General features: G+C 51.3%; 1 protein-coding gene across 1 annotated transcript in view; it reads right to left on the reverse strand.

Annotated features, from left to right (window-relative positions):
• Positions 1–12,804, reverse strand: part of PIEZO1 (piezo type mechanosensitive ion channel component 1) — a gene marked incomplete in the record, with an annotated part of 321,245 nt that overhangs the window by 124,403 nt on the left and 184,038 nt on the right. The window contains 4 exon segments of the mRNA XM_030204591.1: positions 137–221; positions 2,227–2,400; positions 9,099–9,247; positions 9,961–10,139. Coding sequence (XP_030060451.1) covers positions 137–221; positions 2,227–2,400; positions 9,099–9,247; positions 9,961–10,139 — 587 coding nt within the window.

Here is a 12,804-nt window from a genome sequence, read left to right on the forward strand (position 1 = left end):
CACTTGCCCCTCAACCAGCAGGTCAGATCCACTCACTGGCATAGTGGAGATTACCCTTTCCCTGGGCTAGAATCCCTATGGCACCCCCCCTGCCCACCAAGTGGCTTTGACAAGACTACGATGGAAGGGGTTTACCTTTATGTCCAGAGGAAGCATTGCCATACTCCTCCTCCTCCTCCTCAGGAGAGGATGCAGCCTTCACCTCTCCCAATACTTGGCTTCTGGTGGAAAGTGAAAAAACAACACGTGAACACAAGAGCTTAAGGGGCTTCTCTTTGAACTCTGGGGAACATGGAGGGTAGGTCGGAGTGAGGTGCCCTTAGCCATTATTATACTGGACATTCCTATAATGGCCATTTCAGAAGCAAAAACACTGCATATTATATATATATATTTCTTTTTCAATCTCTGGTGAATATATATATATATTTTTACTTTATTTTATTGATTATGGGCTTCATCGCAAGAAGCTGCAGTGGGAATCAAACTCTGATTTGTTTTTAATATACTACTTAATAGCTTCATTGCCTGCCCCATAGTCCTAGTATTTTTGGAAAGAGTTAATAAGCGATTCACGTCCACCCATTCCATTCCACTCTGCCCATTCACACTATTCCCCTCTCTCCACCAGAGATCCCCTTCTCCTTCCCATTCCCTTCTCCTCCCTTAAAATCCTCAGTGGTTGTCTCAAGCTTTCTTGAATTCAGATACTGTTTTCCTCTCCTCTGCTTCCATTGTGAGGCCGCTTCACGAATTCGCCTCCCTTTTCTGTGAAGAAGTATTTCCTCAGGCACTTCTGTTTTCACCTTCACTCTATGCCCTCTCATTTTCAGAGTTTCCTTTTAGTTGAAAGAGACTCACTTCCTGTGCATTTATACCGCGTAGGTAATTAAATGTCTCTATCATATCTCCCCTCTCCTGCCTTTCTTTCAAAGAAAACATATTGAGATCTTTAAGTCTGTCCCCATACGCTTTATGACGAAGAACACTGACCATTTTAGGAGCCGCCCTCTGGACCAACTCCATCCTGTTCATATCTTTTTTAAGGTCTCCAGAATTGTACACAATATTCTGAATGAGGTCTCACCAGAGCCTTATACAGGGGCATCATCACCTCCTTTTACCTACTGGCCATTCCTTTCCCTATACACCCAAGCATCCTTCTAGCTTTCACTGTCTCCTTTTCTGTCAGTTTGACCCCTTTAAGATCATCAGATACAATCACCCCTGTCCCATAGAAAAGACAATATGGCCTATCCAGTCTGCCCATCCACACTATCCCCCTCCTCTCCACCAGAGATCCCATGTGCCCATGCTTCTCTAACCTAGGCAGTTTTCATGTTTATTACCCCTACTGGGAAGCCACCCCATACACCTACCATACCCCCTGCAAAGCAGCACCTCCCCAGACCAATCCTTGAGTCCAATCCCTTCCCCCCACCAAAGAGACCTGCACTCATGAATCCATGCCAGAGCCACTCAAATGATACTCAGCAGGAGATCTTGGGCCTGTCCCAAGCCCACCCCCACTCCATTCTAGCTCTGCCGCATCCATTGCTCTGCCCAGCTCCACCCACAACTCCGCCTATTGCTCCACACATCCCAACCCATTGCTCCACCCCAGCACAGCTGATTTGCAGCCAGCTGTAAAAGGAGTGGTCTCCTTGTCCAGCGGCAGCAGGAGATGGTGCTTTATAGAGGTGTTTCCTACTGCCGCTGGATGGGAAGGCCACTTAGCAGGAGATCCCGGCTTCTCGGCGGGAGCTGACCTGCTGAAAGCGGGAGACTCGGCAGGTCTGTGATATTGTCATCTTTTCCTCATACCTGACATGAAGTCCTGCCTTCAAAAGCTTGTCAAAAATGTTATTGTTAGTCCAATAAAAAAAAGTAATGCCCTATTTCCCTTTTGTTTTGCTTTATTTCTATCTGTTGCTAGAAGAAAGGTTCTGTAATGCAGTGCATGGCACAGCTCTGTCCACTAGAGGGGGCTCATCACATACAGATATCCTATGGTGGCCCTTGCAGCTGTTTCTGTTGGCTGCAGGCTGTGCAGGAAACTGATGCATCGCACTCTTATCAGACCAGACCAGACAACATGAAGTCTGTTCAAACCCGAGAGCTCAGTAACGTTTCTTGCCCTGACGGACTGTGTCATAGCAGTTTCTAGGTTCTCATATATCCCTCCACCACCCAACACACGCACATAGCTGTCCCAGGAGAACGTACCTGTGCAGATATTTATCCTCTGCTGTAGGGATGTGAGCCAGGTCTGTCAGGTGCATGAAGGGCCGGTGGCAGTAATGCAGCTGCAAGATGCAGGCAAGCAGGAAGAAGCCAGGGATCAGAATACTAGAGAAGAGCTCAGACACACTGAACTGCTCCAGCCCCAGATCCCCCAACCTGCAACAAGGATAAGGACAGCAGCCTGAAAGGGGTGTAGGGGAGCAGCACTCGTACCCGATACCCTCACTATACCACACAATTCCCTCATTATACCACCCCACCACGTTACCCGATAGCGAATGCTACATACCTGTAGAAGGTATTCTCCGAGGACAGCAGGCTGATTGTTCTCACTGATGGGTGACGTCCTCGGCAGCCCCTCCAATCGGAATCTTCCTAGCAAAGACCTTTGCTAGCTCTCGCGCGCCCGCGCGCACCGCGCATGCGTGGCCGTCTTCCCGCCCGAAACCGGCTCAAGCCGGCCAGTCCAGTATGTAGCAAGACAATACATTTCAAGGGAAGACACAACTCCAAAGGGGAGGCGGGCGGGTTTGTGAGAACAATCAGCCTGCTGTCCTCGGAGAATACCTTCTACAGGTATGTAGCATTCGCTTTCTCCGAGGACAAGCAGGCTGCTTGTTCTCACTGATGGGGTATCCCTAGCCCCCAGGCTCACTCAAAACAACAACCAAGGTCAATTGGGCCTCGCAACGGCGAGGACATAACTGAGATTGACCTAAAAAATTTACCAACTAACTGAGAGTGCAGCCTGGAACAGAACAAACAGGGCCCTCGGGGGGTGGAGTTGGATCCTAAAGCCCAAACAGGTTCTGAAGAACTGACTGCCCGAACCGACTGTCGCGTCGGGTATCCTGCTGCAGGCAGTAATGAGATGTGAATGTGTGGACAGATGACCACGTCGCAGCTTTGCAAATTTCTTCAATGGAGGCTGACTTCAAGTGGGCTACCGACGCAGCCATGGCTCTGACATTATGAGCCGTGACATGACCCTCAAGAGCCAGCCCCGCCTGGGCGTAAGTGAAGGAAATGCAATCTGCTAGCCAATTGGATATGGTGCGTTTCCCTACAGCCACTCCCCTCCTATTGGGGTCAAAAGAAACAAACAATTGGGCGGACTGTCTGTGGGGCTGTGTCCGCTCCAGATAGAAGGCCAATGCTCTCTTGCAGTCCAATGTGTGCAGCTGACGTTCAGCAGGGCAGGAATGAGGACGGGGAAAGAATGTTGGCAAGACAATTGACTGGTTCAGATGGAACTCCGACACGACCTTTGGCAAGAATTTAGGGTGAGTGCGGAGGACTACTCTGTTATGATGAAATTTGGTGTAAGGGGCCTGGGCTACCAGGGCCTGAAGCTCACTGACTCTACGAGCTGAAGTAACTGCCACCAAGAAAATGACCTTCCAGGTCAAGTACTTCAGATGGCAGGAATTCAGTGGCTCAAAAGGAGGTTTCATCAGCTGGGTGAGAACGACATTGAGATCCCACGACACTGTAGGAGGCTTGACAGGGGGCTTTGACAAAAGCAAACCTCTCATGAAGCGAACAACTAAAGGCTGTCCTGAGATCGGCTTACCTTCCACATGGTAATGGTATGCACTGATTGCGCTAAGGTGAACTCTTACAGAGTTGGTCTTGAGACCAGACTCAGACAAGTGCAGAAGGTATTCAAGCAGGGTCTGTGTAGGACAAGAGCGAGGAGCTAGGGCCTTGCTGTCACACCAGACGACAAACCTCCTCCACAGAAAGAAGTAACTCCTCTTAGTGGAATCTTTCCTGGAAGCAAGCAAGACGCGGGAGACACCCTCTGACAGACCCAAAGAGGCAAAGTCTACGCTCTCAACATCCAGGCCGTGAGAGCCAGGGACCGGAGGCTGGGATGCAGAAGAGCCCCTTCGTCCTGCGTGATGAGGGTCGGAAAACACTCCAATCTCCACGGTTCTTCGGAGGATAACTCCAGAAGAAGAGGGAACCAGATCTGACGCGGCCAAAAAGGAGCAATCAGAATCATGGTGCCTCGGTCTTGCTTGAGTTTCAACAAAGTCTTCCCCACCAGAGGAATGGGAGGATAAGCATACAGCAGGCCCTCCCCCCAATCCAGGAGGAAGGCATCCGATGCTAGTCTGCCGGGGGCCTGAAGCCTGGAACAGAACTGAGGGACTTTGTGGTTCACTCGAGATGCGAAGAGATCCACCAAGGGGGTGCCCCACGCTTGGAAGATCTGGCGCACCACTCTGGAGTTGAGCGACCACTCGTGCGGTTGCATAATCCGGCTCAGTCTGTCGGCCAGACTGTTGTTTACGCCTGCCAGATATGTGGCTTGGAGTACCATGCCGAGACGGCGAGCCCAAAGCCACATGCTGACGGCTTCCTGACACAGGGGGCGAGATCCGGTGCCCCCCTGCTTGTTGACATAGTACATGGCAACCTGGTTGTCTGTCTAAATTTGGATAATTTGATGGGACAGCCGATCTCTGAAAGCCTTCAGAGCGTTCCAGATCGCTCGCAACTCCAGGAGATTGATCTGTAGACCGCGTTCCTGGAGGGACCAGCTTCCTTGGGTGTGAAGCCCATCGACATGAGCTCCCCATCCCAGGAGAGACACATCCGTTGTCAGCACTTTTGTGGCTGAGGAATTTGGAAAGGACGTCCCAGAGTCAAATTGGACCAGATTGTCCACCAATACAGGGATTCGAGAAAACTCATGGACAGGTGAATCACGTCTTCTAGACCCCCAGCAGCCTGATACCACTGGGAGGCTAGGGTCCATTGAGCAGATCTCATGTGAAGACGGGCCATGGGAGTCACATGAACTGTGGAGGCCATGTGGCCCAGCAATCTCAACATCTGCCGAGCTGTGATCTGCTGGGACGCTCGCACCCGCGAGACGAGGGACAACAAGTTGTTGGCTCTCGCCTCTGGGAGATAGGCGCGAGCCGTCCGAGAATCCAGCAGAGCTCCTATGAATTCGAGTTTCTGCACTGGGAGAAGATGGGACTTTGGGTAATTTATCACAAACCCCAGTAGCTCCAGGAGGCGAATAGTCATCTGCATGGACTGCAGGGCTCCTGCCTCGGATGTGTTCTTCACCAGCCAATCGTCGAGATATGGGAACACGTGCACCCCCAGCCTGCGAAGCGCCGCTGCTACCACAGCTAGGCACTTTGTGAACACCCTGGGCGCAGAGGCGAGCCCAAAGGGTAGCACACAGTACTGGAAGTGGCGTGTGCCCAACTGAAATCGCAGATACTGTCTGTGAGCTGGCAGTATCGGGATGTGTGTGTAGGCATCCTTCAAGTCCAGAGAGCATAGCCAATCGTTTTGCTGAATCATGGGGAGAAGGGTGCCCAGGGAAAGCATCCTGAACTTTTCTTTTACGAGATATTTGTTCAGGGCCCTTAGGTCTAGGATGGGACGCATCCCCCCTGTTTTCTTTTCCACAAGGAAGTACCTGGAATAGAATCCCAGCCCTTCTTGCCCGGATGGCACGGGCTCGACCGCATTGGCGCTGAGAAGGGCGGAGAGTTCCTCTGCAAGTACCTGCTTGTGCTGGAAGCTGTAAGACTGAGCTCCCGGTGGACAATTTGGAGGTTTGGAGGCCAAATTGAGGGTGTATCCTTGCCGGACTATTTGCAGAACCCACTGATCGGAGGTTATGAGAGGCCACCTTTGGTGAAAAGCTTTCAACCTCCCTCCGACTGGCAGGTCGCCCGACACTGACACTTGGATGTCGGCTATGCTCTGCTGGAGCCAGTCAAAAGCTCGCCCCTTGCTTTTGCTGGGGAGCCGCGGGGCCTTGCTGAGGCGCACGCTGCTGACGAGAGCGAGCGCGCTGGGGCTTAGCCTGGGCCGCAGGCTGTCGGGAAGGAGGATTGTACCTACGCTTACCAGAAGTATAGGGAACAGTCTTCCTTCCCCCGAAAAACGTCTACCTGTAGAGGTAGAAGCTGAAGGCTGCCGGCGGGAGAACTTGTCGAATGCGGTGTCCCGCTGGTGGAGAGACTCTACCACCTGCTCGACTTTTTCTCCAAAAATGTTGTCCGCACGGCAAGGCGAGTCCGCAATCCGCTGCTGGATTCTATTCTCCAGGTCGGCGGCACGCAGCCATGAGAGCCTGCGCATCACCACACCTTGAGCAGCGGCCCTGGACGCAACATCAAAAGTGTCATAAACTCCTCTGGCCAGGAATTTTCTGCACGCCTTCAGCTGCCTGACCACCTCCTGAAAAGGCTTGGCTTGCTCAGGGGGAAGAGCATCAACCAAGCCCGCCAACTGTCGCACATTATTCCGCATGTGTATGCTCGTGTAGAGCTGGTAAGACTGAATTTTGGCCACGAGCATAGAGGAATGGTAGGCCTTCCTCCCAAAGGAGTCTAAGGTTCTAGAGTCTTTGCCCGGGGGCGCCGAAGCATGCTCCCTAGAACTCTTAGCCTTCTTTAGGGCCAGATCCACAACTCCAGAGTCGTGAGGCAACTGAGTGCGCATCAGCTCTGGGTCCCCATGGATCCGGTACTGGGACTCGATCTTCTTGGGGATGTGGGGATTAGTTAAAGGCTTGGTCCAGTTCGCCAGCAATGTCTTTTTGAGGACATGGTGCAGGGGAACAGTGGACGCTTCCTTAGGTGGAGAAGGATAGTCCAGGAGCTCAAACATTTCAGCCCTGGGCTCGTCCTCCACAACCACCGGGAAGGGGATGGCCGTAGACATCTCCCGGACAAAGGAAGCAAAAGACAGACTCTCGGGAGGAGAAAGCTGTCTTTCAGGAGAGGGAGAGGGATCAGAAGGTAGACCCTCAGACTCCTCGTCAGAGAAATATCTGGGGTCTTCTTCTTCCTCCCACGAGGCCTCACCCTCGGTGTCAGACACAAGTTCACGGACCTGCGTCTGCAACCGTGCCCGGCTCGACTCCGTGGAGCCACGTCCACGATGGGGGCATCGAGAGGTAGACTCCCTCGCCCGCATCGGCGAAGCTCCCTCCGCCGACGTAGTCGGGGAGCCCTCCTGGGAGGTGGCCGCAGTCGGCACCGCACGCGGTACCGACGTCGGGGACCTCACCCCGGGCGATGGGCCAGCCGGCGCCACGCTCGACGGTACCGGAGGCGCAAGCACCGCCGGTACCGGAGGGGTAGGGCGCAACAGCTCTCCCAGAATCTCTGGGAGAACGGCCCGGAGGCTCTCGTTCAGAGCGGCTGCAGAGAAAGGCATGGAGGTCGATGCAGGCGTCGACGTCAGAACCTGTTCCGGGCGTGGAGGCTGTTCCGGGCTGTCCAGAGTGGAGCGCATCGACACCTCCTGAACAGAGGGTGAGCGGTCCTCTCGGTGCCGATGCCTGCTGGGTGCCGACTCCCTCGGCGACCCAGAGCTCTCGGTGCCGACGCGGGGAGGGGACCGGTGTCGATGCTTCTTCGACTTCTTCCGAAGCATGTCACCGGAGCTCCCCGGCACCGACGAGGAGGACGTAGAATCCAGCCGTCGCTTCCTCGGGGCCGAGGCCGAAGGAGGTCGGTCTCGGGGGGCTGTACCGCAGGAGCCCTCAGGGTAGGAGGAGACCCACCCGAGGGCTCACCGCCACCAGCAGGGGAATGGACAGCCCTCACCTGCACTCCACACGATGCACCGCCGTCCGACGACATCAGGAGACGAGGTCCCGGTACCACCGACGTCGATGCAGCTATCCGATGTCTCGGCGCCGATGCAGAGGGCCGATGCCTCGATGCACTCGATGCACTGGCAGCCAAGGAAGAAGGTCTGGACGCTGATGACGTCGATGCACACGATGACCCCGGTGCCGATGCCGACGAAGAGCCCGAGAACAAAACGTTCCACTGGGCCAATCTCGCTACTTGAGTCCGCCTTTGTAAGAGGGAACACAGACTACAGTTCTGGGGACGGTGCTCGGCCCCCAGACACTGAAGACACGAAGAGTGCCTATCAGTGAGCGAGATTACCCGGGCGCACTGGGTGCACTTCTTGAAGCCGCTGGAAGGCTTCGATGTCATGGGCGGAAAAATCACGCCGGCGAAGTCAAAATCCGAAATGACGAATTTGGAGCACCAAAACTTTAAGGAGAAAAATCTCGACCGAGGCCGAAAAGAGGCCTACCCCGACAACGAAAGAAAACTTACCGGGGCAAAAACTGGAAATACGGGAAGAGGCAAACGAAACCCAGGAGGGTTTCCGGAGCACCTTCCGAACGAAAAGAACTTTTCCGAAGAAAAAACACGTCGATTAAAGAACGGACGCGCGAGGTCGACTCTCCGGGGCTCACCACGGCAAAAAACACAGCCGTACCGAGTGCGGACGAAAGAAGACTGGCCGGCTCGAGCCGGTTTCGGGCGGGAAGACGGCCGCGCATGCGCGGTGCGCGCGGGCGCGCGAGAGCTAGCAAAGGTCTTTGCTAGGAAGATTACGATTGGAGGGGCTGCCGAGGACATCACCCATCAGTGAGAACAAGCAGCCTGCTTGTCCTCGGAGAATCCCTCACTATACCACACAATTCCCTCATTATACCACCCCACCACGTTATCTGATTCCCCTCACTATACCACCCCAAACGTTTCCACACAACTCCCTCATTAAACCACCCCACCACGTTACCCGATTCCCTTACTATACCACCCCAAACGTTTCCACACAACTCCCTCATTAAACCACCCCACCACGTTACCCGATTCCCCTCACTATACCACCCCAACTGCTTAGTTATTTTCAAAGCTTGGGAACCTCCTAATTTTCTCCAAATTATTACTACAGAGTCAGGAGAGGCCCAGGATCAGTGTGGAAGCAGCCTGGATCCAGGATCAGCCTGGCTGAGTTCCCTTTTCATGCTCCACTCTGATGAGTAGAACATCACTTACTGAGCATCGGTGAATTGTGTAAAGTTCCTCCAGTACATGGGAAAGTCTTCAAACTGGAAGGTGTAGACAGCTATAAGAACCAGCATAGTGTATGCAACCACCAGCCACCAGAAGACCTTTAGCAGCTTCCGCCATAGAGTGTAATAGACCTGAGCAAAAAGATATTAGTCATAACAAAGCCCCTGCTACTCAATAGATGCAAGACCGAAAGACGACCACGGTCCATGGTCCCTGCCACCCAGACAACCACGGCACAAGGTCCCTGCCACCCAAAGACGACCACGGCCCAAGCTCCCTGCCACCCAAAGATGACCATGGCCCAAGGTCCCTGCCACCCAAAGACAACCACGGCCCAAGGTCCCTGCCACTCAAAGACGTCCATGGCTCGAGGTCCCTGCCACCCAAAGACAACCACGGCCCAAGGTCCCTGCTACCCAAAGACAACCACGGCCCAAGGTCCCTGCCACTCAAAGACAACCACGGCCCAAGGTCCCTGCTACCCAACACATGCATGAGCCAACATGATCATAGTCAAGGTTCCTGGTTACAGACATTCAGAACTCAATTCAACCACATCCCAGCAATCCCTGCTATACAACATTATCTTTCCCAAATTTGTTTTATTATTTTCCATTAGAAACATAACAATATCCACACTTTATCTTTGTACAGAAATTAGAATTCCTCTTTCAACTAACATGTTTCCATCTAATACTATACAACATTATCTAACTGAGCACATCAGCAAGTGAACACATCAAACTGCCACTGTAATGGTAATACTAGGGCTCAGCTACATGGAGGCTTTGGTGCACTGAAAGTGCTGGGACTCAGCTGTGAAGAAACCAACATTTCCTCTTACCTGGAAGAGACTGAGGCAGAGAAGGAAGAGCAGCATGTAGACGATTTTGTAGACCACCAGCCTTCCTGCAAAGCTGACCACGACGAACATCCCGGCACATACGTAGATCCAGTACTTGGCATAGAATCCCATCACCAGCTCTCCCAACACTTTTAACAAGCTCTGATGCCTGTTCTGATCTGCAAGAGGATAGACAGTCAGGCTGGGACTGAGGGGTGCATAAGAGACACCCTAAAGAGAGTGAGGCTGGGGCTGAGAGATGTGTAAGAGAGAGAGGCCAGAGTGCGAGGTTAAGGCAGAGGTGTGCATAAAAGAGAGACATGCCAGAGAGAGTCAGGCCAGGACTGAGGGGTGCGTTAATAGAGAAGAATACATTTGGTTGTTTTGAATAATGTGGTTCTTTTCTCGTAATATCATTTGTCTGGTCTCCTCTCTTCTTTTCAATTTTCTCTGTGCCCCGTCTCTTCCTCTCCAGCCTTCCATTTCTCACTCCCAGCTCTCTACCATCTCATTTGTCTCCCTCCCTCCTGTCTCTCCCTCTCTTTGTCTGGGGTTCTTCTAATGTCCATCAGAGAGCAAAATAATAATGAAACTAAATAGTGCAGCGATTGTGCAAACAGTTCCATAACACGCAAAACTTCTCTCTCTATAAAAAAAAGCACTCATTGGGGGAGGGGGGAGAATTCTGCAGTCATCTGTTAGATGTGCACACGTCATACAGTTTGAAATGGACCACCATACCAGTAGCACACTTAACCGTCCCCTAAACATACAAATGGACTTTTACCCACACCATCACCAGATTTTCAGACTCTGTATTCATGTAATTTGGATTTCAGGATCACCTGGTTCTTTATGGGCTTTCACATATGCACATACTAGTATTACTAGTTATCATTTCTAAAGCGCTACTAGACGTACGCAGCGCTGTACACTTGAACAAGAAGAGACAGTCCCTGCTCGACAGAGCTTACAATCTAATCAGAACAAACAGGACAAACAAGAGATAAGGGAATATTAAGGTGAGGATGATAAAATAAGGGTTCTGAACAAGTGAATAAGGGTTAGGAGTTAAAAGCAGCATCAAAAAGGTGGGCTTTTAGCTTAGATTTGAAGACGGCCAGAGATGGAGCTTGACGTACCGGCTCAGGAAGTCTATTCCAGGCATATGGTGCAGCAAGATAAAAGGAACGGAGTCTAGAGTTAGCGGTGGAAGAGAAGGGTGTAGATAAGAGAGATTTACCCAGTGAACGGAGTTCCCGGGGAGGAATGCAGGGCGAGATGAGAGTGGAGAGGTACTGAGGAGCTGCAGAGTGAATGCACTTATAGGTCAATAAGAGGAGTTTGAACATACCCCCAGATTCTGTATATGGCTCCCATCTAAGGTGTGCACCCAACTAAATGCTTTCCCCAGACCCATCCGATCAATCACCGACTATCTACCCTTTTTTTTTTTTGTACCCCGCGCTTTCCCACTCATGGCAGGCTCAATGCGGCTTACATGGGGCACTGGAGGGTTAAGTGACTTGCCCAGAGTCACAAGGAGCTGCCTGTGCCTGCAGTGGGAATCAAACCCAGTTCCCCAGGACCAAAGTCCACCACTCTAATCACTAAAAACCCATCTGTTCAAGCAAGCCTACCCAAATGACCCAATCTAATCCTATGAACTCATCTACCCAACATATATCCAGAAGACAATGACAATGACTCAGACTACATCTCCCACCAAATTTTTCCTATGCTCTTCCCGTGTCCCATCCCCCTCCCCCATCTCTCCTCCAATGCTCACCTACCCCTTGCTCATACCTCTTACACTCCCTTCATCCTTCCCCATCTCTACCTACCTATCTCTTCTATTACTCTGTTATAATTAAGTAATATTTTCTCTATCAATACTTTGTAATCATTATTATGTAAGCTGCATTGAACCTGCTTTGAGTGGGAAAGCGTGGGGTACAAATGTAATAATAAAGAAATAAATTGCCTAAAAAGCCAATTAGTGGCAATAATTGGCTGGTAATGGCCACCAATTTAGAGTTTGGTGGAGATCTCGCAACGTGCTATACTATAGCAATGCGTGCCTAAATCCTATAGCCATCATCCCCAAAGGGAGCGTGGCTATGGGAGGTTAAGGCGGGTCAGGGGCATTCTTAAAATTTGCACACAAAATTACAAAATACCGGGGATGTGCACTGAAATTGGGTGCTGGGAACTACACCTGGTTTCAGAAGGCACAAGCCCTGGCACTGAAATCGGTGCTCAATGCTAATTCCATAATGAACACTCATCTCTGAGTGCCCCCGACATGGAATAGCATTGAACACAGATTTTGTTTTGGGGGGGTGGGGCTGAATTTTGAGCACCATTTATTGAATCTAAGCTATAATGTGCAGTGAGGACCCTAGAGTACGTAGGAAGTTCCTGCACACCTGGTCAGCATATTTAGCTACCTTACTACATTAGAGGGTTAATTGTGTTTCTTAATTTTGCAATGAGTGCCCACTATTTTTGCATATGATGGAGCTTGGTCCTGTTTCTATTGGATGTGTGTATGTGTGTGTGGGGGGGGGGGGACTTGGAGGGAAGAATTTAGGGGTGGGTTGGGGTATAGGTTGAGGGAGGGGGGGTTGAATACATATATTGATGTTTGATATATATATATACTGTTATTTTTTCTTTCTTTTCATGTTTCTCTTCTATCTCTTGAAATTAATAAAGATATTTACCTATAATGTGTAGTGAAATGCATTACTGAAAATTTGCCCTGGGCCCAACATTAAAAAAAAAAAGCAGATTCCCTAAATCTCTGCCCTATTTCCTGCCAAAATTAAGAGCATAACTTTC

The sequence above is a fragment of the Microcaecilia unicolor genome, chromosome 5 (genome assembly GCF_901765095.1).
Source record: "Microcaecilia unicolor chromosome 5, aMicUni1.1, whole genome shotgun sequence".
Lineage (NCBI taxonomy): Eukaryota > Metazoa > Chordata > Amphibia > Gymnophiona > Siphonopidae > Microcaecilia > Microcaecilia unicolor.